This window comes from Nelumbo lutea, chromosome 3, assembly GCF_056320005.1.
Source record: "Nelumbo lutea isolate HS-2025 chromosome 3, American lotus-T2T, whole genome shotgun sequence".
Lineage (NCBI taxonomy): Eukaryota > Viridiplantae > Streptophyta > Magnoliopsida > Proteales > Nelumbonaceae > Nelumbo > Nelumbo lutea.
This window is the reverse complement of record NC_142686.1, coordinates 106,149,048-106,175,493: the sequence shown is the minus strand read 5'-3', so window position 1 is coordinate 106,175,493 and position 26,446 is coordinate 106,149,048. Positions and strand designations below refer to the sequence as shown.

The 26,446-nt window shown below is 38.1% G+C and overlaps 1 protein-coding gene and 2 pseudogenes across 5 annotated transcripts; all 3 read right to left on the bottom strand.

The window, feature by feature from the left end:
* Positions 1–655: 655 nt before the first annotated feature.
* Positions 656–1,736, bottom strand: LOC148867398 (monothiol glutaredoxin-S2 pseudogene; annotated as a pseudogene).
* A 3,454-nt stretch (positions 1,737–5,190) lies between these two features.
* Positions 5,191–5,939, bottom strand: LOC148867397 (monothiol glutaredoxin-S2 pseudogene; annotated as a pseudogene). Its single transcript, XR_016110324.1, has one exon. The product of XR_016110324.1 is annotated as a monothiol glutaredoxin-S2 pseudogene (transcript).
* An 11,663-nt stretch (positions 5,940–17,602) lies between these two features.
* LOC148867396 (SEC-C motif protein) lies at positions 17,603–26,129 on the bottom strand. Of its 4 annotated transcripts, none has more exons than XR_016110364.1 (6): positions 25,787–26,102; positions 25,457–25,605; positions 24,116–24,277; positions 23,702–23,802; positions 19,528–19,643; positions 17,603–18,063 (listed from the first exon to the last, which is right to left on the bottom strand). XR_016110364.1 is itself a non-coding variant. In XM_088979816.1 (5 exons), exons 1-5 carry the CDS (start codon positions 26,004–26,006, stop codon positions 18,039–18,041), a joined length of 672 nt encoding a protein of 223 aa, XP_088835942.1. In that variant the 5' UTR covers positions 26,007–26,129; the 3' UTR covers positions 17,603–18,038. The 4 variants fall into 4 exon arrangements, 2 of the variants coding, with proteins under 2 accessions (XP_088835942.1, XP_088835943.1); XR_016110365.1 differs by having other exon boundaries at positions 19,528–19,602; XM_088979816.1 differs by lacking the exon at positions 23,702–23,802 and having other exon boundaries at positions 25,787–26,129.
* Between the last annotated feature and the right edge of the window lie 317 nt (positions 26,130–26,446).

Below are 26,446 nucleotides of genomic sequence, written 5' to 3'. Positions count from 1 at the left end.
AACCCTCTACCAACATGATGTCACACCGCACATTTCATGTATGAGATGTGCGGTGTTAGATCAATTGATAAAGGGTTGAAATGTGTTTTATTGGCAGAAGATCTCAACTCCATTGGTACTTTGAACCTTGCGTCCACTCAATTTTTTTTTTTTTCTTTTTAAATAGGTCAGGGACTTAGGCCTGCCTACCTTATGAAATAGGTCAAATTAAAACCCCGAAACACATGTATTCTGCATATCAAAGACCCACCGGTATGATACTTATCAGTCACGGACGAATACATAACAAAATTTTGAACCTTGAGTTGGACCTACCATCAATACCTTGCCAATGTATATATATTCGTTGCATCATGTCTGAGGCCTGTCCGGCCCAGCCCCTTGCCGGAGATGCCGAGATATCACACTACTATATAGGCAGTGATGAATTTCTAATTTTTAAGTGTAATATTGAGCAGTGCAATTTAATTTGCGCTAATACTAATACAAATGCATGAGAGTGCAGATAAGGAAAATACAAGTTCTAGTCCACTTTTGATTTGGTTTTCGCTTTATTTTACTTTGTAAACAAACAGAATGGGATGAATGTTAAAACAAAAATAAATAAAAAATTGCAATCAAAGCATTTGCACTGCCATACTTTTGCACCAAAGAATTAAAATAAGTGGTGGAACTTTATTAATTAACAATAAAAAACAACTATTACACTGAGTAGAACCTCCATACTATTTATATAAATATATATCGTCTGTCTCAGTTAATTAGACTCATATATTAACAGCATATCCGATGGGGCTGCTATAGATTATTTCAAATAACATAGATAGTATTTTTTTAACTTAGATCCTAACACTATAACACTAACAGAAGTCAGAACTCAGAAGAGTTTTTTTTCTGCTAAAGAAATATTGCTCCGGCACGAATGAGCAATTCTTTAAGAGAACGGTCGAGTTGACGGGTCATGACCTCATTAGCTCCACCCACCAGCCTACCGCCGATGAACACCGCCGGAACAGACGGCTTGCATCCTAACCTCACCAGAGCTCTCTCAATTTCCCTCCCTCGAGGGTCCAAATCCAGCTCGTAGACGGTGGGGCTGGCCCCATAGTCGCTGATGAGAGTCTTGATGGTGTGACACATGCAACAAGAGCTCTTGCTGAAGATCACCACCGGCGACTGTGAAGCCAACGACGTCACCCTCTCCATCGCAACAACAATGGCTAGCTGCAGGAAATTAAAACAAGAAGATCGAAGAAGAAGAAGAAGAAGATTTTCTCTCTTTTCTTTTGGTCCCAGCAGCTGTTGGGTTTTGGTTGGCAATGTAGCAGGATAGAGGATAAATCAACTTCAAGAGAAGCAATGCAGAACTGTGATATATCCACTGGTTTGTTTCTGAAGCAAGAGAGAGATCAGAATTTGCTGTGGTGAGGAGATGAGCTACCATGGAGACTTCCTTATATAGTGCAGTGAGGGAGAATGTTCGCTTAGATATTTGATAATTGCTTGAAAAGGACCCTCCATTTTCTTTTCTTGTCTTTTCTTCTTCTGCTTCTTCTGCTTCTTCTGCTTCTGGGTCTAGCTGCTTGTCACTCTGTGGTGATGAAGGGAATAACAACAGGAGGTGGGCATTTGGCCGAAAAAAAAAGTTTCACATGGTTGAAATGGAAATATGAATACCGTACAGAGCTGTACAAGGATGATATTAATGGTTGCCTGGAATCTGATCTATTATGAATGTGAAGGAGAGAATTAGAACATTATCATAATTTGAATATTTGTTTTTGTTCGGATTTTCTGAGCATCTTCTTTTGAGTTGGAGGGGGGTTGAGGTTGCGTTTATCCAATGGCGATGGTTCTTTGCTCAGTAACATAAGATTCTCCATGCACCCTTCATTTTCTTTGAGGTCCCGTTTGGATGTGACATATGCAATATGAAGACATTAATGATTTATTAACTTATGATTTCTTTAGCCACCTAAAATAATCTATATGGGGGATGAGATCAGTCCAGACTTTCGCTTTATTGAAAACCAACTGCTCCGCAGGGAATGTTTGATATGGCTTCCGTTTATTTATAAAATGTTTGTATGTGATTTATCTTTAAAATTGAGAAAAAGTGGTTGATAAATGTTTTTGTATTGTTTGTTAATAGTTATATATATACCATTAGGCACCTCATACCGTTTATCAAAGAAATGGAAACTATACCAAACACCATCTTAATAAGTGGATACATTAACTAGGGTTAACATTCTGTGAAAATTTGAAGGAAAAATGCTTGCATTAATTTCACTATATGCACCAAAAAGCAAACCCAGATAGAAATCATGATCAAGTTGCAAAATTCTATAAATGAATATATATGTTTTATTTTTCATTCAAACTAATCTCTTAGGTGGGACCCATCAGAGGTAGGTTTGGTCTTGGTCATGTAGCATAAGACAAATAGCAAATTGTAAAATGGGCCGGCCCAAATAATTCTAAGAAAACATTGTGCCAAATCACAAATAATCCCAAATTAGAAGCATGATAGAGATGCTAATTTTGACCACATCAGCCATATACTGTCATCCTCTAAGATGCTGATTTGGCAATTATAGCCAAGATTTTTTTTTTAGTGAGACAGATACCATGATGTAATATATTCTTCTCAACCTTGTATACTTCTGCTTACAAAAGAATCTATAAAACAAGAGTAGTTCCTATTGTTCTCCATTACTAGTGTTAATAGGCTCGAATGAATTAAATATTATTAAATTATTAGCGCTTAAATCATTAGCACGTATTATAATGCATCCACTATTAAATTATTAGCGTTAATAATCATTAGCATGTACTATAATGCATAATACAAATATTATAACAGATTATCGTGTTTCGATTATCTGTTCTATTCAAAACTATATCCACTGTTAAATTATTAGTGCTTAAATCATTTCTTACTATTATTCGTGTCCTCTTTTATCTATCTCTAACTCTTCTAATCTCTTTCACTTATCACAAATCACTTCTTTTATGTAAGTTGCAACTTGCATACTGTTGATCCAGACCACCACTTTGCATGAAAGAGCTTGGTGTGGTTCAAGTGGGACGTCAACTTTATTATATTTGATAATGCGGGCTCGGATCCTGGCATCACAGGCTGCTGATTAATTTGGGATTGGCTAGGTACAACTCGGTACACTCTCTCTCTCTCTAGCTTAAAGCTTAAAGGTAATGTGAAGAGGAGAGAATAAAAGGGTGACGGCCATTTTATGCTTGGCTTTATCTTTATGCGAAAAGGAAAGATTATTGCATCTCAAAATCCTTATACCGGGGGTAAAAAGCAAGACAGAGAAATTCTCAAACAATCTCTGATATGGAGCACAATATTACTCTCGTGTCACACAAAAGTGCTCTCCTTTCTTCTTCGGCAATTCAACTAATCACATGTGGTTCATCTCCTTTCTTTACATTCTTCTTCTTTCCGCTTCATGTGGGGATTGAATCTGTGCGCTGTACGTGTATGCCAAATTGTACAAGAAGCAAATGAAAAAAAAAAAGATTTAATTTGGTTCTGTTTGTTTTCAATAAGGTTTTAAAAACCGATGCGAAATTAGAATTGTTATAGACCCCGGTTTATGGGTTAACGTTTCAATCATCTGGTTCGAATGGATAGCCCATTCTGACCTAAAAAATAATTAAAATAACAACAACTAAAACCGTTGAATGGGTTGTTGATCAAATCAACCACTCGGGATTTCCTACTCACTTTTTCTACCCACTCTCTATCTGTCGTGAATTGGAGCCACATCTCTATTATGAATTGAGAGATGTGTGGCTGTAATTCAGGGCAGGTAGAGAATGGGTAGGAAATCTGGGCTCCAAGTTTTTGGCCAAGGATTGGGTTGAGGGTGAAATGGAACCGGTTGTTTGGACAGTTCCCAGGCCAAACGGTTCAATCATCCAGATCAATGGCAGTTGAAAAACACTGTTTTTCAATTCAATTTGAACCCAATACAAAATTTGCATCTGGTTTGGTTTTGCATCTGTTTGTTTGTAATTATGATTTGCACTCCGAAGTCCTATCTGTTATAAATTTGTTCCTTTTTACATCATTTGCATTCATTGACAGTGCAAATTTTAAATCTCACAAATTAATGCAAAATTTGCACCAACTTCCTCCTACCTCAATTCTCTCTCTTATAAAGTAAGAGTCTACATGTTGCTTCCTACCTCACTCTCAAACAAATAATTCTCTTTTCCACCTCCATTTTCTTTCATATAAGATGATAACCGCATCATTTTACTTATCAAACAATTAAACAAAACAAAGTCAAAGCTGAAGCAAAGGCAAATCAGACTTTACACCCAGCCTATTTACACACCAATGTATTTAGTACAAATGAAATTCCCACTGCAAACAAACTGAACCAAAAAGGATTCTACGATGTCTGTTTTGAAACTGAAATGGGGAAATTTTTTTCTGATGAATTCATTCTTTGCTTAACTCCAAATGGTTAGAACTAAGGCAGCGAAAATGATTTGTATAGTTCCATTGGTTGAAACATGCGGACTATCACATAGGCTTAGTTTGGAAGGAGTACAAGTACAAATATTTAGAATGCAAAGTGTTATACATGGGGAGATGTTCCCAATTTACGGGGAATAATGTGTTGTGGGCAGGGTTCTCGCGGGCAGGAGATCTGGGCTCGAATGCAAAATCATGTATTTTGTATGCATTTGCACTGTATAAATTTGTATTTATACTCCTTCCAAACTGAGCCATATATAGGTGTGGATAGAAGGTAGCTTTTGTCTTGCTATTGCTCTGGTTAGTGTAGACTACATTACTTTCAAGCACAAATTTCATTTGCAAATGCATGGCCCAGGGATGAAATTCAGTTCAGTTTTAGTTTAGCATTTTCACTCTTTCTATTTGTTTGGAGGGGACAAATAAAGGGGGAGGAGGGATAATTATATGTAGCGTATTTTCACTCCTCCACATGCGCTGCAAATTTACATCAATTTCTGGAGGTGCAAAATTTGCATCAATCAGGTAGAGGAAGTGTAATTAGGCAGTGGTAGGAGGGTAATAGTACTCTTCACACACAAACTGCTGAATAATTTGAATTCCAGCTGGGTTCTATCAGAACAATTTTACTTAATAATTATATTTGGTGTTTATTTGGGCATATCACACATTAATTCTTGTTGTTCTAAGAGAAAAATGCACTTTTATTAGTAGTAATCCAAAAAGGGGTACATTCAAAAAGGGGAGCTGATGATGATGATGAGAACAGGAAACTCAGAAAACGGACCAGAGGTCACAACTCATCATCCGTCTTGCCAAAACTCTTATGCAGTGCAACATCATCAACATGTTCATATGGCCAGCTGATCGACTTGGCCTTATTCCTTCGATTCTACCAAAAGGCATTAAAAGCTAGGCGCTGAGATTAATTGAGAAATGGTCTGTTAATTAAAGCCACAGAGCTCCAGCTCGTTTCAGAAGCTCCTTCAGGGAGCCATCCAGCTGACGGGTCATGACCTCTTTAGCCCCACCCACCAGCTTGCCGCCGATGAACACGGCCGGCACCGATGGGTTGCATCCTAGCCTCAGCAGTGCTTTCTCGAGCTCCCTCCCTCGAGGGTCCTCGTCCAGTTCGTAGACAGTGGGACTGACCCCAAAGTCGGAGAAGAGAGTCTTGATGGTGTGACAGATGCAGCAAGAGCTCTTGCTGAAGATCACCACTGCTCTCTGCGACGCCAGTTTCATCACTCTCTCCATTGGTTTAACCAGAAAAAAACAGTAATAACGGATAGAGCTGATCAACTACAACAAAATGGTGGGTGACAGTGCAGGAGATTGGTAGCTGGAAACCCCAACAGAAATGTCTGAAACTATGGAAGGAAATTAATGTGGGCAAGATCAGAGTTAATGAGAGAAAGTGATTGTTCTGCTGTGGTGATGAGCTTGAGCTGCAATGGTGTGTCATTTTATAGTGGGGAATAAGAGCAGTTTCAACTTTGGAGAGGGCAAATTGAATTGCTGAGAGCAAATGTTTGGGTGGATTGGATCGGATATTTTGCTCGATCATCACCTGATAACGACCTCTTCTGGTCCCGCTGCACTACACAACTCAGGGAATATTGCACCTCTACAAATCTCCAAATGCGGAAAACAAAAACATGACTACAGTGCTTTCTGCATACTTTTATGTATGTGAGACCACTGGAATGGGAATTGAGAGTGGATTTGAGGGTGTCAAAACAAGGGTGGGTGGACGTCATTTGGATTCCGCAGACAGAATGTAGGCAATTGGAAAGTGGAAACACAACCTAGCTAATTCCCTGGAATAAGTTTATTTGGTTGAGGGCATTATGGTAATCTGAACTTTTCTCAAGTCATGGATGTTCTGCTATAGGCTATAGCTATCGTGGAGGAGCATCTGTTGAGTTGGAGGAGCTTGGGTTTATCCAATCTTAAAAGACTTTTTTCCTTTTCCCCTCTTATTCTTTCATCAACCAACCAGATTCTCAATCAAATTGAAGTCCACCATTATTTTAAAGCAGTAATCCAAAATCTATGGTGTATCAACCTCATGGTTAAATATATTTGTGTAGTTGCGGTTCTGAATGGGCGGGATGCGAGGGCACCGGCATGAGGATGTTCTAACCCTAACTCTATAGGGGGACCCGTTTCTTCTCCGCGGCGACCTGTTAAGCCGGTGGCGTGGGGATTGACTTGCTTCATTTTGGTGACTTACTCTTTCGCCACTACTTGTTGCTTTTGGATTCATCATTTGATCTCTTCCGTTTTTTCGCTCAATTCTAACTGGGATCCAAGCGCTTCCTCAGCCTTTGTGAACGTAGTGGCTTGGTTAAGGAACTCCTCCATAGAGGCCGGGGGGTTCAACTCTCCTAGTGCAAGTTAGGATGTCGGATGCCATTGATTACCGCGGTGAGATTTACGGCTAAGTCGAGGTTTGGGATTTGAAGCTACTCCAGGTTGAACCGCTTGATATAGTCCTGAAGCTTCTCGTCGGATCGCTGAACCATGTTCAGTAAACAAGTCGCCGACTTCAGACATCGCTTGCTCATTGCAAAGTGTGTGGTGAAGAGGTCAACAAACTGATTTCAACTCTTAATGAATCCCGTAGCTAGCCCCGAATACCATATATGAGTTGTACCCCAAAAGGTGATCGGAAAGGCCATTTAGAGGCTCGTGTCATTGGTCCCATGTAGTTGCATCAAGGCCAGAAAGCTATCAAGGTGGTCAACTGAGTCGGTGGTTCCGTCATAGGACTCCAGGTTGGGGGCCTTGAAATCCTTAGGCCATGGGGCAATGAGGATTTCCATGGTTGGTGGCGAGGCTCGGGTCACCAGTTGTGCATACAAGGTGCTGACCTGGCTCACCTCCTTCTTTTCTTCCTCTTTCTTTTCCGCCTCCATGTTGTCAATTGGAACGAGGCAGCCTTGGACGTCACAACTCAGTTCTGGTTGGTCATTGTGATGACGAGGTGGGTCCGATACTAGGTTTTGATTTTGATTTTGATTCTGGTCATCGAGCTGATGGTTCTGGTTGGCGTTCTGCTTGACGGCTTGATGTTGTTGGCATTGTTGTTGCTGCTACTATTGTTGCATCCCTGCTAAGGCGACAAAATGACCTTCTCATGTTCTCATATGCAGGTCAATCTTTCAAACAAATTGCACCGTCTTGTTGAACTAGCAACTATCAATTCCAACAGGAACCATTGAGGGCTTGACCGATGGAAGAGGCACGCTCATAGTGGGCAAAGCGCGGCTAGGGTTCTGCATGACAGCGACTCCAGGTAAGGTCAAGGGTACGATGAACTGCCCGATAGTAACAAAGGGGACCTCAAGTGCATGGCATTCTGGTCCTGCCCTGTGACTGTTCCGTTAGCATGTACGTTGTTGTTGATGGGGGTGTTGTTGGAAAATGCCATTGAAGGTGTAGTTAGGGAGAGAATGTGAGAATACATCTTTTGTGTAGCATTCCCATAAACGACGCCAATTGATGATACACGATCTGGTGCTCCTTGTTGGCAGACAGCTCGGTTGTCAGGCTAGTGAGATTACCTGGTCAAGCTGTAAAAAGAACAGATCAGAGTGTCCGGGTTGCTTGACCCAGGGTGGGCAATCTGATGCTTAAATCAGTGAGCAAGTAATTGTTTGTAAGAAAGAAAGAGAGTTAGAGTGCTTAGAGAGCTAAATCTCACGTACCTTGTGAAGTTGGAGGTGATGCCTTTATATAGGCGAGCTGCCATAAGCCTCATAGAACGCGTCTGGGATCTCTGGCACATCTAGTTCGGAGGTGGACTCTGCATAAGCGTGCAACGTTTATCTAATCCCGCTCAAAACGTCCGACAGGTCACTAACCGGAGTCAGGTCAAATTGGTGGAAGCAAGTTGCCTCTTGCACCGACCTGAGGTCACGGCTAGCTGTTTGCAGTTCGGCCTACCGAAATGGTGTCAACATTGTCATGATAGTTGTAAAGTATCCAAAGTGCTCCTATGATCTACTTACATTGTCTTGTCAAACATGATAGTACATTTTATAAAATATAAACTAATGAAAAATAAACAGATTTTAACGGGATTGGTTGAATTCAACCTTGTTGAAATCTCAAAATCATGCCCTAAAAACACCACTTTTTTAAGATATAATGTGGTGTAGCATATTAAGTACATAATCAATTTACTCACACATGCCCAAATGTGTTTAAAGTGGGTTGGGAGGTATTAAAGGATAAGTGTCAACATGATTGGTTATGTGCTTAATCATTGAACTCACTAAATGTGCCTATCAGATCTAGACTCAAGTTTTTCAATTGACTACGTCTCTATGAAAAGATAATAGTTCAAGTTGATGACAAGTCAACCAAGCCTTGATTTTTCATGTGTGTATATTATATATTATTGCCATTTGAGACAAGTACATTCATGACTTTCTTTATTATATTTTACAACTTTTTCAAAAAGATTGTATAATTTAATTCAGGAGGTATGTATAGAAGGTGCCAACTTCTTTACTTGATAAAGTGAATAGGGATGGCCATTTATACTTGACTTCCCTACTCTTTTTCAGCCCAAAAGTATATACATGTAATATATACACTAATAATTAAGAACATGCGTTGCATGTGAAAAAATTTTATATCATAGTTAAGCTTGAAATTGAAAATTAAAAAAAGTAATAATATGATTAAAAATAAATTTAAATATTTATTATTCAATTATAACATCATGCATTTTTTTAAAAAATTGGATCATTGACCCACCATTTAGATAAGAAATAGCATTGGGTTTGGATTAGTTTTAAATTAGGGAAAATTATAGCAAAAGCCGGTTGTACATTTTAATTTTGGTTACAAGTTGGTCCATAAAGCAAACAAACTCTAATAAACGGCTCTACATTTCAAGTTATAAAAACCCTCACCATGTCATCGGAGGTTATGTGGCTATTGCCAACATGGGACTCTTAATCCATATTGGACACAATAAAAAGCTTATACTGAAATTGCCCTTTATTTTTAGTTTCTCTCTCCCTCTCTCTCTCTCTCTCTCTCTCTCTCTCAATCTCCCTCACCTCTTTCACTCACTGTCATCTTTATCTACTTAATGACTATGTGATTTGAAAATAAATAAATTTGGTTTTTGGTTTCTATATTTATATTCTCTATATCAATTTCTCTCATTCTCTCTCTCTACCTATCGTTCTCCCTCAATCTCTCTCATTCTCTTTCTCAGTCGATCTCTCATTCTCCCTTAATTTCTATCATTCTCTCTCTCCCTCTCTCATTTTTTTATTTTCTTATTTTCTTATACACTTATATGGTATTAATCAGGTCGTATAAAAGAACATAAGACCAATTCGGTATGGTTCAAAACTTATTACACTAAATTTATAAAATTCACAAGAAACTCTTGGCTATAAAATTTACACCAATTGGAGAATGATAGAGATTGAGGGAGAGCGAGGGAGAACAATAGAGAGAGATGTTTTGATTTGTCTATAGACTAAAGCAGAGAGAGTGGGAGTGATAGAGGGAGTGGGAGATCGAGAGATGACTATGAGAGTGAGAGAGAAGGGAGGGAGATCAAGAGATAGAGGGAGTGGGAGAGAAACTGAAAACCTATTTCCGATATAGGTTTTGTGGTGTGTCCAACATGGAATAAGAGTCCCATGTTGGTAATAGCCACATAAGCCTCTGATGACATGGTGGAGGTTTTTATAATTTGAAATCTAAAGCTAATTTTCAGAGTTTGGTTGGTTTTTGGAACAACCAGCAACCTAATTTTAAATGTAAAATCGACTTTGACCATAATTTTCCCTTTAAATTATATATTTCATTTACATTATATAAAATATTTTTTACTTATCACACTTCATTTTTGTTTGTCTATGGTATCATTTTACTCAAACCATTAACCCACAATCTAAAAATAAAAATTGTTTGATTTCTAGGTTGACATTAAATTTTGTATTGCATTTCCATCATTGATAAAATTATTTCTTATGTACAAAACTTATTTTTGTTCAATATAATGAATGTCCAATATTGGAGATGTACCCAATATTTTATTTTTTATAAATATATAACATTAGATATGTGCACAAAATTTTTTCTTATCTTTTTATTTTTATTTTTGTGACTCTTTGTATTTTCTATTATTAAAAATTTTATTATTTGACTATGACATCATTTAATTTCTAGGTAGATTTTGAAATTGGCTTTCCATTTTCATCATTAATAAAAATATTTCTTACATTTTATTGTTATTTATTTTAATTTTTTATTATTTAATTATGGCATTATTTATTAATGCATTTGACCCCAAATGGTCAAATTGCTTGCCCACCACTGGGAGGGAAGAAAATGGTTTTGTTTTCAAATTACTTTTCAAAATATTTATTTTTATACTATTAAAATTAATATTTGGATTTAATTACAAGAATTTAATAATGAGAAAAATATATTTTACATATAGGATTTAGTGAGAGAGAATAGGAAAATATTTTTATTTCCAATTGGTTTTAAATTTTACATTTCATTTTCATCATTTATAAAAACATTTCTTATTTAACATACTTATTATTGTTTAATATATATGTTAAAAATGTTCTCAATTTCTTTAATTTCTATTTTTTTCATTTTATCTATTTTTTAATTTTATTATTTAATCGTTGCAACATGGATTAACCCATTTGACCCAAAATGATTTAATTTCTTACAACCACTTAGATGAAAACACTATTTTTGCTAGGTAGATTTTAAAGGTATAACTTTTTATGTTATTGGAATTATTAATTTATTAAGTATGGATTTAATTAATAGAACTTAATGATGAGAAGAAATAAAAATGACTTAAATATATGATTCAATGAACATGGATGCAAGTTAATAACTTAAATTTGGGATTTAATGAGAGAGGATTGAATGCATTGAATATCTTTAAATTATCTATTTTCAACTCATTTAATATCAAGAATCAATTACCCTATTTGTCCTCATTTTTTTATCATTAAATTTAAATATAGAGGGGTAAATATTGTCCTTAAAAAATTCCAGAAATATTCTTGAAGCCATTCGTACTTTTTAAAGTAGTATAAATAGTGTGAGCAATTGCACCCACTAAGATTTGAAAAAAAAATTATTTTTTTCACAATTGCCCCCACTCAAATAAAATAGTAGGAGGTCAATTTATTTATTATTTTTTATAATGAGTAAGATGCCAAATAAGGACGCCCATGTCTAGGACTTAAAATCTAAAACTGAAATAATGAGAAGTGAAGTGATTCTTATACCCTCATTTTTTTAATATGACAATTGACAAGCATTATCCTTGAAAGCTAAAGGGGTCATTCAAACCATCTACTCCCTTTTCAACTTTAGGGTTGGAGGCTTGGAGTAGATTGTCAGTGGACCATATATTTGTCCAGACCTAACCTGGTACAATATGAGTCCATTACAAATGGGCCAGGTCGAATCCAGTCCAATAAATACTTTGGACCATTATTAAGTCTAGACAAGTCCAATTCAATATACCTTATTGGATTCTCCAACTTGTTCAAATTAGTTTTAATTCAGATTAGATCCAACCCAAACCTGGTCCATTGAAACCTCTACTCTTATCTTTTGTCAATGGACTAGATATTGGTTCAACCCGACCTAGTCCACCATAAATCCATAACAGATGAGCTAGATTCAATCCAATCCAATGAATACTTTGGACCATTAAGCTTGGACTGGTCCAATTCAATATGTCTTATTGAATTGCCCAACCCATTCATATTGATTTTGATTTGGATGGGTCCAACCCAAACCTAATTCATTAACACCCCTTGCTTGGAACAAGTTTCTGGATTATGGAGGAAACTGGGAAGGCGAACCAGGCAGGGTCCTGCATTCCTTTTATCTTTATTCATTCTAACATTCTTGAAAGATGAAACACACTTGGGGAGATCTCTTAATTTCTTAGTTTTTTACAAATTACAATCGTAGTTTTTTTTATGCAAAATCATTCCAGCTGTGTTTTAAGATTCTTATATACTTGAGAATATCAAAAAAGTTTACGAAAATAAATTATCCATTTTGTGAGATGCTTTTCTTAAAATATTTTAATCTCAACCTTTTGTTTTAATTACTCAAATGCTTTTCTGTTTTTTTCCCAACAATTTTACTTTTTTTTTTCATTGTCTTTCTCCCACACCAAAGGCCTAGAGAAATTTCTTTCTCCCACACCATTTGAAAATATTAAAATTATAGGAAAATAGCATCCAAATGCTCATCTTTCCCAAGTGCTATGGCAACTCATGTCAAGAACAAATTGACTAGTATTTATATATATATACTGATCTCTTGAGTCTTGACCAGGTTGGTTGATATATATATATATATATACTGATCTCTTGAGTCTTGACCAGGTTGGTTGGCAAATTTCTGAGTCAACTCAATGAGTCACACGAGTGATGAAGACTGTAATTTTCAAAGTATAGATGATGAAAATGACATTGATAAACAATGGTCAGATATCATATTTGACCCCGTCAGCATTCACGCTCAAAGAGGACACGTGTTCCTACCTCGTGGCTTTTGTGAATGGTATATATCCTTCCACTTCTGATTACTACTTCAGAGAGAGAGAGAGAGAGAGAGAGGCTGCAGGTCTCAACTCTCAACGTCTCATGGATGGAAATGGAATCACACCGTCCAAAGCCGAGCAAAATCGTTATCCCATAAAATAAAATAAAATTCTCAGAAACATTGCGATCGAGATGGAGATGTTCATGACTTCATTCCATTTCCATGGTTGAATTAATTTCTGTTTTGGAACTTTGCGTCACCAGATAGAATCTTATTAGCAGGCATGTGACGACGCGCGAAAGCATCTCCGCCGTGTGCGGTGTGGTTCTCATCACTTTCACTGTCAACGAAAGCGTCTAATTTATGGAGGAAGGATTCATCATATTCATGGAGCGATTTTATGAGCACAGGAGAAAGCCACGTAAAGAGAAGGACAGTGAAGCAAATTCTGTAAAGCAGATGGAAACGAGAGAGAAGGTAGAGAAGCAGCAGGTGAGAATGAGATCATCATCACAGAAGAACCGGCCAAAGCAAAAGCTGAAAGGCCAGTTTGGTGTGTAGATTGCGATGCATGAACAAACAAGTGGAGGAGGATTTACTAATCCTGGGACTGAGACTGAGAGGAGGAATGTCAACCTCTTTTCTTTTCTTCTCTTGTGCTGTGGGTCATGGATGGATTTCAATGTCATCAAAGACAATGCAGGCTCGGATCGTGGCATCCCATGTTAGAGATTATGGGGTCGGTGATGGTGAGCTTCTGCTCACTCTATACCTATCTAAATTCCTTATATATTCCTCCTCCCATATATCCCACCAGTATTCTCTTTCAGTAGAGAGATCGATCAATCGATCTAGAGTGAGAAATTCTTTCTTTGGCATTAGTGGTGTGGAATATGGAACAAAATATTAAGCACAGAAATCATGAAAATGACACACTTTGTATATATGATTCCTCCCCCACAGTATTTGTTTTAGTTGTTCCAACCTCTCTGGTTCTCTGGTTAAGGTTATTCTGGACTTGATGAACCATGGTCGGTGGGAACCACATCCACTGATTTTGGTCAGCAGAGAAAGCTATAGCACCTTCGATCTTATCTACTCTGAGCTTTGGTGAAAATGTGGAAGTGTGAACCAATGGGCACTAAAGCCTAGTTTATTTGTAATGCGGTTTCCTCTGCAATGATGCCAGAGTATTGGGAGGCTGGAAGCACAAATTTATTGACTAAAATTTTGATCTATTTTTTATTTTAAGTTTTAGGCCAACTTTGCGAGTGCTTAATTGAAAAATAAGTTCATTCAATCAGTACTAAAAAATAAGTGCTTATTCTAATCATTGTTCATTAGCATTTTGTGAAAAAGCACTTATTTCAAATAGGGGTAATATAAGTATTTTCAAAATGACATGGCAGACTAAGACAAGCCAGAAAACATATAGACACTTAAAAATAAGCCCGAATTTTGGGCTTCTCCAATAAGTGCTTATTCTTTCAGGCTTATTTTTCAAACACCAATAAATGTTTATTGGAATAAACTCTCAAACTTGGCCTTATAAACATTTATTTCAGGCTTATTTTTCAAACACCGATAAGTGTTTATTCGAATAAGCACTCCCAAACTTGGCCTTAATCAATTTTGTTTGTTTATGGCGTGTGTGTGACTGAAGTGAAATAAAACCTAAAGAAATGTAAGGTAAAACTGGATGCAAAAGTGAAACAAAATTTACACTCTTCCAACTTGTAGTCATACTTTTATACTAGTGCAGACTGCAGAGTGCAAATAAATAGAGCCTAAACTCACTACATCTGCCAATTGAAAAGTCAAAAAAGGGCTTGTGAGGTGTAGATCGGGTACAATTCTAGCCTTTGGCATTTTTTGTACAAGGTGGCACCTTCAGTCAAGGCATATCTGATACGGTTTGATGAGAAACCCAATCAATTTGAATCCAATAAGAATCCGTTGGATTTCCAAGATTATGATTCAAATTTGAATTCAAATATCTTATCAGATATCCGATTTGAATCCTATCATATAATATATAATTATATAAATAATATATATTATATATAAAATATAGATATATAATATAAATAATCTATAATACATAATATTTCATAACTAATAGATCAAATTGGGTCATGACATACCTGATTAGGATATATTCGAATTCGATCCGTTAACTAGACGAATTGACTTTTCTGATTTGATCCAATTTATTAGGATCAAGTGAAATCCGACACAAAATAACAGATTCGGTTAAACTCTCGAGCAAGGTTTGGCTGAACGCAATGACTGTTAAGTGGGCTGTGGATCCGATTTGTCTTTAGGGTATTAAACTTCATAAGTGGCGGATGTCCTAATTCAGTGTATTGGATATATCAGTGGGTTCAAAAACTAACATGTATAATATGTGCACTGATAAAGATAAGTGTTGATACTTTAAAACTTGCCTATATCATAAATAGTGGGATAAGCTGAGGTTGGGCTAGGTAGGATTGATTGGGCTCAAGCCATAAGAGACCTCAACCAAATTTCAACCTGAGCTTATATTAAGCTCAAATTTTCGAACCCAAGCCCACGTCAGAGCCTGACAAAGGCAAGCCCAACCCATGCAAAGCTCGAATCGGGTCTGACCAGGCTTCATTTGGGCAGGCCAAGTTGTAGTCAGACACACAAAAACAAGGATTTAATGTGTTTCAACTTTCAACAAACCGCCTAAATTCAAGAACAAATAAATAAATATAAACCCACTTTGGCTAGAGTCTGCTTCAGTTCAATTGTAGGCCTGCAGCAGGAGAGCAGGACAAATCACAAGTGGAAATTGGTTTATTCTTGACACCAGAAAACCAAACCCAAAAGCAATTGTTCAGCAGGCGCACAACCTCCATGTCCATGTCGGCAAGCAAGCTTCTTGATGGGCACACCTCTGAGCAATGATTCAACGATGCCCCAATTTAGAAACCTTTGAGATAGAGGGCTAGAAGTTGTTGCTCAGAATTGTAAAAAAAAAAAAAAATTAAAGAGGCTTAGACTTGAGAATTGAGAGAGTTGCAGATGATCAGGAAATGGAGGATGAACAAAGGCCTAGTTTCAGAGGATTATCTTCTCTGGCACAAGGCTGCACTGAGCTGCAATTACCTGGCTGTCCATGTATCTGGCATAACCAATCCTTCTTTGGAATCTATTGGAACTTTTTGCGAAAAAAAAGTCTGTAATTTCCGATTAGTTTTTCTTGACAGTGAAGAAAGGATAACAGACTTGCCACTTGACAACGGGGGGTCCGAGCTCTGTTGAGGGGTTGTGAGAAGCTTAGGAGGTTATTGCCCTTTATCTACGACCAAGGGGCTTGACTGATGTGGGTCTCCCTTATATAGGACAGTACAGCCAGAATGTGAGGTGCATGCTTCTGGGATATGTGGGAGAATTAGATGATGGGCTTCTGGAGTTCTCAAGAGGCTGTCCTAGCTTACAGAAACTTTAACTGAGGGGCTTTTGCTTCAGTGAACGTGCACTTGCTCTAGCTGTAATGCGACTATCTTCTCTGAGATACTTGTGGAATATGCAACAGGTAGTGACCTCTTTGGCCATGTGAACTAATTCCTGCAAGAAGGGTCAACATTAATGATGGACAAACTTTCTTGCTGGACCAAGAACAGACTACACAGGTAACAGGATCTATAACATGCCCTGTTCATAAGGTCTTTCTTGGAATATCATCTACCAGCTAGGGCTGTTCATAACAAGACCCAAATCGATCAATCCGGACCAATCCAACCAGAGTTGGCCGGTTTTTCTTCAGCACCAGTCAGCTTTGGGTTATAAAAAAACATAAACCAATGTTTCAATTTTCATGTGTAAAAACCGAAACCGAATCGACCCAAACTGATTTATATATATATATAATTTCAGATATATAAAATAGCAGTTTTAATCCATCAAATCATTTTTAATTTCCAAGCATCCAGCCTTTGATTTCTTAAACTTGATTCCTTTACCGTTCACACCGAGAGAATCATTCATAAAACCGATTCAAATCAACCAGGTCGGTTTTACTTAATACTGGGTCGATTTCAGTTTCATTTCTAGATAAACCGACCAAGTCAGGTCAATTGAAAAAACGCTAGTAAACCGACCCAACATGAGCCTTCTTTCTTGTTTTAAGTTTGTCTCCAACTCATAATTTGTTTCGGTTACAATATCCTAGAATTCATAAGGTCTCAATGGTCAGGCTCCTATTAGAGGGGAAAGTCTTAATGGCACATTTCTCATCTCCACACCATTTCGACCCACCCTATAGGCTGTAGCCACCCAAGATCGTCCAAAGAAAACAGCTCATCTGGTGACCATGAAGGCAAGCTGATAAGATGGGACTTTGGGTTGAGATTTATCAATCAGAGAGATGACAACCATTCGTTCTTGTATTGATTACTGTGGTGTATTACTTACAAGACGGGCGCTTCTGATCTCACTTCCCCACTTTGCAGGACACTGGATCTCATTACAGGAACCATAATATTACAGAAACAGTAAAGCATTTTGTTTCATCATTATGCGTCCATATTGAGGATGTCTATCAATCAGCTATCTATGAAAATTAAAGTCAGCTTTCAGAAACATTTTTAATCAAAACTGAGATGCCAAAAAGAAACATCCTCTTGATGCTTTTCTTTAACAGTAGTTTGAATTAAGAGAAATGGCAAGCTCTACTCCCCTTCTTTGGTCTCTTTTCTTTTCCCAGCGCAGGCGCTGTCATGCTGGGCAGTCCCCCTAGGACTACAAGAGAGACCATCCGGTTCTTTCACATGGAATGGAACCTAATTGTTGCAATCCATCTCTTTTATTTTTCTTCCCACTGATAGTGCTTCCAAGAATATCTTCAATCGTTCTCATAGCAAATTGTTAGAGAGACCATTAGCCCAAATAGAATGTCTTTTAAATCAGCAAATTATGTTCAACTTGAATCCTTCCCACAGCACCTTCAAATCCAAAAGGGGGAATCTAAGTCAGTCGTTAATGAAAAATTGTGGATAGAACACAACCAAACACCAAGAAGCTATTATAAATTATTTTTAGCTATCAAATCATAAAAGGCAAGTTGTTCTTTAATCAGTTACAGTAACTTCAAGAAAGGTGTCTTTCTTTTTTTCCTCCTCATTTTTCTTTTTTCATTCTTTCCTCTTTTTCATGTTTAAGGTTTAAATAACATCATTCTATGAGACTAAAAAAAAAGAATTTGGTAGTAGTTGCTTGAAGAAAATATTCAACTGTTAAAGAGAGAATGCAAAAAACTAAGAAAAACAATGGACTTCATCACCAGAACCAAATAGGCTGAAAAAGTCATAAAAGAGTTTAGAATTGTTTAAGGCAAAAGTTTGCAGCATCCTGACATCCTACTTCCAACTGAACATTATTTAGGGAGAAGACTGTACCTAGGACTAATAGGTAAACACTATTCTTGTATCTACAGACTCTCTCTCTCTCTCTCTCTCTCTCTCTCTCTCTCTCTCTCTCATATGGTCAGGTGTTGTGGCAGGAAACAATGGTTAGTTTCAAGCAATCTTCGACTGGCAAGTTGATATAGGCCCCAAGCGGCAGATAGAACACCATGGAACAGTGCCTACTGTTGACTCGAATACAGAACCATATTACCATGTGTCTATCTATATATTGTACACATCTCTCACCTTGAAAAGGATGGTATGGTTAGGACAATCAGAAGTATAATATGACACAAATTGATCCCAGGAAAATAACTTGACCCTTGGACCAAGTTGGTTTAGGCTTAAGGTAATCAACAGCTAAAAGAACCATATGTTCAAAATTTGCAGGCCCAGAAACATCACTAATAGCTTTTGTTGGTAACTCCCAGTAAGCATAAAGGTCAGGAAGATAAGCATACATGATAAAGGGGAACATTAAAGGATAATTGTAATTTGTTTTAGAGAGAGAAGATAAAGTACAGTATCATTGATAAAAACCAAAAAAAAAGTACAAGTTGCTGTAAACAGATTTTACAAAAAAAACTGCCCATGGAGCCCTATATCCCCCAAACTCTGCTTTATAAAAAGATTACCATACGCACGCACGCACACACACAACACACACACAAGAGAGAGAGAGAGAGAGAGAGAGAGAAAGATCTGTAAATTCTATCTTCAAACAAATTGTTTATAGCAAGCCAGAAACCAATTTTCCCAATATTTTTTTTGAAATACTGTATCTGTGGAGCTGCTTTGATTCTTGAAAATCCTTGCAAGTAGATGAAGACAACCTAAATAGCAGAGCATGTGCCAAATTTGAAACTCATTTTTTTTCACATGTCATTCATACTGGTATGCTGTCCTTATGTAATCTAATTAGATCCCCTTTCACATGTAATTCATACTTCTGAGTAGAGAATATAAAGAAACTAGATCTAGAAGTTAGCAAGGCAACAGTACCTTTTGTATCTCTTCTTAGAACCACAAGGGCAGAGTGCATTCCTACTTATTTGCCCACTCTTTGCCAAATTAGACCTGGCAAGATCCAATGGTGTTGATCCCATCAGCTTTTGCACCTATAGTACATGATATTTCAATCATGTTAAGAATGAACTCACACTCTCTCACAGTTCTGCCATTATAAGAAAGGATTTTGAGAGAAAAATAACCAACAGATATAGTTAAATTTTAAATATAATGTAGCATGTTTTTGGCAACTTTATTTGCTTGAGATGAATGTCAAGAAACTAAGCAAAAAAGTTCATCTCCAGGTCAAATAAAGTTTTCACCATACTTACACTCATTGGCTAAAAGTAGATTACTAGAATCCTAAGTCAGCTATAGATGCTATAATTGAAGCTCAAAAGCCAAATCCATTTGAACCCATTCAAAAACCACAGTTGTGATTGATGAGATTAGGTCACACATCTATACCATTATTCACATGACAAGAAACATGTGCTTAGATATCCACCAAGAAGAAAAGTAAGATCAGGGAAAGCATTAAGAGAATAAGAGCTACTGCCAAAGGCATGTAAGATCAGTGTTCATTATACTACAGAATGTATGGATGCTAATGAAGGTATTAGTATTTCTAGCCAAGTACAGCTTGACTGGGAGAGAACTCTCATCCTCAGTACATATGATCCATATCTGAGAAAAAAATATCTATGTAAAGTATCTCTCCGACCTACTGTGAAAGCTAATATGGCTCTAGACTTCTTGCCTAATAGATAAAACTCTGATAAGACAACCAAAAGAAATTGTAATGTCCCTCCTAGTTTTGTCTATTGTTATAGATAATTTGAGAGGGAGAGGTACTCTTTGTTAAGTAAAATCCTTTTATGCAATGCTGGTCCTAACAAACTGGGATCTTGGGAAGGCAGTATATACATGCATACATGTATTTAGCTGGATATACTATTAAACATTTAAGGAAAACAAGAAAGCTGAAACAAATTGGGCCCGAGTAAAGCCTTTGAACAAACAAATAGGGCCCAAGTGTTAGGAACCTGCCTAACTCAGGGCTCTTCAAGGGGCCAACCTCCTGAATTCTTGGAAAGAGAGGGGGGAGAGAGAGGGAGAGAGGGAGAGAGGGAGAGAGAGAGAGAGAGAGAGAGTTTATTGCTGAAAGAGTGTTTAATTCTGAAAGAGTCCTCCTTTATTCCTTTTTGGCTCTACTACTTATAGTGTTACAATCTTGACTGTTACAGCTGTTACAAGTGGATGACAGTTGTGACAAGTGGCTGCTGATGTGGCCTCTTCTTGTAACTGACTAACTGCCTTCTGTTGGTCTGTTCCAACAGTCTTGACAGTCCAATTGGGTGGCAGTTGTTACAAGTGGATGGCGGTTATTACAAGTGGCTGGTTAGTTGAGCTGATGTGGCCTCTTGTAAAACTAACTAACTGCCTTCTGTCGGTCTATTCCAACAGTCTTGACAATCCCCCCTTCCTTTAGAGCGACCTTGCCCTCAAGGTCTAATGTAGGAAATTTGATTGTAGATCTAAGTAGGAAAATTTGACTCCATGTGGCTGATCTGGGTCTCCTCTTTGCTTGGGCCCTTGCATGTCTGCCCTTGTAGATGGACTGTAGAGTTTCCTGATGTGAAATCCATGGTGAGACGGGCCCAGTCACAGACCACAGGTCCTAGCTGCCTTAAACATTGAATGCCTAGCACCACGTCTGCTCCACTGAGATGGAGAGGATATAGGTCCACCGCAAACTGATGACCTTGAATCTTTAGTGGTAGGCTCATGCAAATGCTATTGCAAGAGAGGTTGTTACCGTTGGCCACATGAACCGTAAAGGCTGTTGTTGGCTGAACCGGAAGTCCCATTTTATCTACCAAGACTTGGGTTATAAAGTTAAGGGAGCTGCCACTGTCTATGAGGATTGACACTTGGCGCCCTAGAATCAGCCCTGCAACTCTCATTGTTTAAGGGGACGCAAGTCCCGTAAGGGCTTGTAAGGATATTTCAGGCATGCCATTGGATTGTATTTCCCAACCTGAGTTAGATTCTCCGCAACCGGGGATGTCGTCTTCCTCTTCGGCATCTATTTGGAGGAGAAACGCTTGCTGTTTCTTGCAGCGATGGCCCAGCCCAAATTTCTCTTCGCAGTTGTAACAAAGACCTTTGTCTCTACGAGCTTGCATCTCTGCCCAAGTCAGCCGTTTGAAAGAAACCAGTGAGCTTGGGCCCAGTACTCCTTCCTCCTTGTCTGGTGCTGTTGTCTTTTCTTTCTCCCTTCTTGCTTCTAGACCCCATGGTCGCTGCACCTTTCTTGCTAGACTGAAGTCTAATACAATCTTGCTAGTGCTGCCGCATTGATGACGAAAGTGGGTTGCATCGCCTTCACTTCCAGTCGCAATTCTTCCTTTAGGTCGTCGACGAAGCTTCCCACCAGTGCCTTCTCAGTCCATCCTTGGACTCTCACGGCCAACCTTTCGAACTCCATCTGGTATTCTTTTACTGATCCCTCCTGCCGCAGTTTTTCCAAGTTTTCATCAAGATCTTCGAACCCAGATGATCCAAAACGGACAATTATGGCATCTGTGAAGTCTGCCCAGGTTTGACGGGGGTGCCCCCTTCGGTACCACTGAAACCAGAGGATAGCTTCCCCTTCAAGATACGCAGAAGCCAGAGCTACCCTAATCCCGGTGTTTCATAGTAATCGAAATACCTTTATGCTCTGAGAATCTAGGGGGTTGGGTCACCGCCTGAGAATATAGGGAAGTCGATTTTGGCTATTCGTGTTGCCGCCCCTGTTCTGCGACTGTTTTCATTGATGCGCTCTTCGGGGCTTCCTCTGTCAATGTTTGTTGCCCCCTGCTCCAGTCAATGGAGGAGAGCAGTGAAGCTTTCCTTCATTTCTTTGAGATCTGAAGACATTCGATGGATCTCGACTTCCATCTGATCCACTCGGGTGTTTACTGATGTGTTTCTTGTGTTGGTCATGCTAGCTCTGATACCAAATTGTTAGGAACCTGCCTAACTCAGGGCTCTTCGAAGGGCGGAGGAGAGCAGTGAAGCTTTCCTTCATTTCTTTGAGATCTGAAGACATTCGATGGATCTCGACTTCCATCTGATCCACTCGGGTGTTTACTGATGTGTTTCTTGTGTTGGTCATGCTAGCTCTGATACCAAATTGTTAGGAACCTGCCTAACTCAGGGCACTTCGAAGGGCCAACCTCCTGAATTCTTGGAAGAAGAGGGGAGAGAGAGAGAAAGAGAGAGAGAGAGTTTATTGCTGAAAGAGTGTTTGATTCTGAAAGAGTCCTCCTTTATTCCTTTTTGGCTCTAATACTTATAGTGTTACAATCTTGACTGTTACAGCTGTTACAAGTGGATGACAGTTGTGACAAGTGGCTGCTGATGTGGCCTCTTCTTTTAACTGACTAACTGCCTTCTGTTGGTCTGTTCCAACAGTCTTGACAGTCCAATTGGGTGGTAGTTGTTACAAGTGGATGGCGGTTATTACAAGTGGCTGGTTAGTTGAGCTGAAGTGGCCTCCTCTTGTAAAACTAACTAACTGCCTTCTGTTGGTCTATTCCAACAGTCTTGACACCAAGTAAGGTGGGTTGTCAATGTGAATTGTTTTCTTTTTTCTTGTGAGTTCCAAAAACAAATTGAAACCATCTAGTTTGAAAACAAATTGGTTCTTAAACAAAAAATCAAAAAACATAAAACATGTTCTTGATTGTATATGTTCTTTTTGTTTCCAAAAATGAAACCAAAAACGTATTCTTGAATTTCGTTTAAAGAACATGTTTTCATCTGGCGATTTGATATCATTTTTCAAAAATCATATAATATCTGCACTCCAAATTTTGCCTTTGTTCTAAAAATCACTATTTTGATGGCTTCAAAATCATGAATTGTTTTGTTGAAACAAAACCAACTTGTTTTTTGCTTCTGAAAACAGAAACACAGTTCAAGAACGTGTTTCAATTTTTTTGCTGACATCGCAATTTAAAAAACAAATGAAAACAAAAGCATTCATGTTGTAAAGCACCCTCTAGTTCATCATATTGTTTAAAATATAAACAGGGTAGATACAAACCATTTAGTCATATAGGTAGTACTTAGAATCTATTGATCAATAGTCAAATAGAAAGTAAAACGGATCTAGTACATGCTATTTTCACCATCCATCAATAGTATGTCTCAAATCTCCTAATGTACCCGCCAGACCAGCAAGCACCATGTTCAAATGATGATAATTGTATCCTTAAACTGCAAAAGGAGGTAGAATATCCAGTTAACATACATAGAACAGGTATGGTTGTATATGTCAATTTTTTAAATTAGAAAGATTTCCTTGGTGGGACCCATCCATGCAAGGCTTTTTGTCACTGCAATGGCACTGCATGATTTATTCTTTTCAAGGACAGTAACTATCATCTATATAAAATAATCAGACTATCCACAAACTTAGAGACTGTATAAGCTCATTGTGGAAAGTAAGGAACTTCTCTTTTATTTTTTAATGATTTTTTTTTGTTGGTGAGTAATGAAATAAAAAACAAACTAGAACAGGAAGTAATACCTCGGCCAAGCTCTTTGGCATTGGCTTTCCTTCTGCCCTTAGCTTTTCTATCTTTTTCTGTGCTTCTTTTGCCCATGTAAACTTTGCCAATGCACTCTCAACCTCAGCAATTGTGCAATTACAATGCTTGGCTGCCTCTTGCTTCTGACTGCTTTGGAGATTCTAGAAGCAATTAATCAAGGAATGAGACCTTCATCAGATTTGTAGCCCAACCAAATGATAACAGTTTGATATAATAATATGATCATTAATCATAATTACTGAATATTCTATGCATTCTTTGCTGTGAAGACATAATCCAGAATCAAAGATCAAACTATCAAGTAACTCCAGACTAAATATGAATCTTCTAATTTTTTGGTGTGTACGCATGCAAGCATATATGAAGGCTTTAATTACTGCAAGATGGAGAAAAGGGAAGGACCAACTCAATTGGGACCCCTAACCCAACCCACCTAAAATATACATCATGTGACACTTCTATCCGGTATCAAAGTCTCATTTCCCCCTTTTATGATTGATACACCCACATTCAGAGTGCTAACCTACTCGATTTGGAAAACCTTAGCTTGTACCGTTGCCTTCCTTCCAATTCTCTGTAAAGGCCATTGTTATGTCTTAAAACAATTCTACCATAGCTGTGAAAAAAGCAACACCGTTCAAGATGGAGAGAGGTCTGGGCAGGTATTGTATTAAGCTATAGAAACAGCCTTAAATTCCTTACCTCTCATACAACAGAGATCCCCCAAAGGAAAAGCATATTCTGTAAACCCTCAGTTGCTATCAATGATTTCCATCCTGTATACTCTATTTTTGTCTTCTTCAATCAGATCAAAAGACTTATCTTTGATTACAGCCACTCTACACTCACACACCATTTATTACCCCCAATACCTTAAACTTACTGAGGGATAAGTGGATTACTTCATGAATCGGGATTTGCTGCACTTATCCAGAGCAGTATAAGTGCAGCAGATTCGGAACCAAAAGAAAAGAGCTTTCCGACATCCTTATCTTTAATTGCACGTAGCTGTTCCCGTTTATGGCAAACGCAGAATGTGTCAAGCCCATCCAATCACAAAAGCACTAATTTCACTTCTCTGGTATGGTGGGTCCTCTAAACTTCCGTTTGTATTGATTAGAAGGAAGGACGACGGATAAATTGTAATACCCACAATAGTGGTATTTCAATTTCAACAACACGTCAACACAGCAACTAATCGATGAGTAGCAAACGAAGAATAGCTCGCTAACCTCATCCGATACGTTTACTATCTTACAGCAACTCAATTTCTGGAGTAGATAAAAACTTATTAGAACTCAGGATGAGATAGGACTAACCTCTCCTGCAGGATCAAATCCTCCGAGATATCGAATAATGGCTTCCTGCTTCTCAAATGCATCAGCAAATGTTGCTTCGCTGCTTCGACCCACTATAAAATTCTTGAACGACCCTGCTTTTCTCGCAGTCTTCAGCTCATCGGCGAACCCTTAAAACTCATAATTCAAACAAAAAACGAACGAATGTTAACCAATATTATGTTTTTTTTTTCCTTTTAAAATCACATATTTCAATCAAATGAAGGGATTGAACAAATTCAAAAGAATTTCTTTTTCCAGAATTGCTAAGTTAGCAGAACTTAATTGCCAAGGAGACGATTGAGCACTTACTAAGGAGAGTGAAGGATTCGGAGGTGACCTGAGATTCAGGTGTGGTCTTCTGGCCGGTGAAAACCCCTTTGATCTTGTCCATCCAAGATCCATCCAGTTGGGACGTGGAGAAGATGGAACGGGTCTGTGAGAGTGAAAAACGGCAATGAAGCTGAGGTTGGGACGATGACAAGAGGACGGCATTTCTGTAAATATGGGTCACAAATCGCCGAGGTGCCATTTTCTCTCTCGGTGGAAGCTTCGCCTGCTGAAAGTCTGAAACCAAGTGAGTTCCTTCTACTCGCTAGGGTTTAATCAGGGCTGTGAAAATGTCATGTGTTTATCGGGTCTGTCATGTATATATTCTACAGAGTGTTCGGTTCCGTGGCGTTTATTCAATAAACCCTGCCACGTAGGCGCCACTTCGGCAGTTCTCCTCTTTTGGTCGCATAGAGGATGGTAAAAGTGGACTCCCGTTTAAGAAAGTTTTTAAAGTTTTCATGTTAAGCTAATGTGGCGCAATTAATTGTTATAAGCGATTGTAATTATTATCTTTTTACATTTTACAAATTAATAAAATACAAAACCGTAAACAAAACCAAATGTATATTTAATTGATGGAGGGTGATTTGGCCCGAACTCGTAGCTCAGGTACACGTAAGCGTGACTTAGCTCAAACAG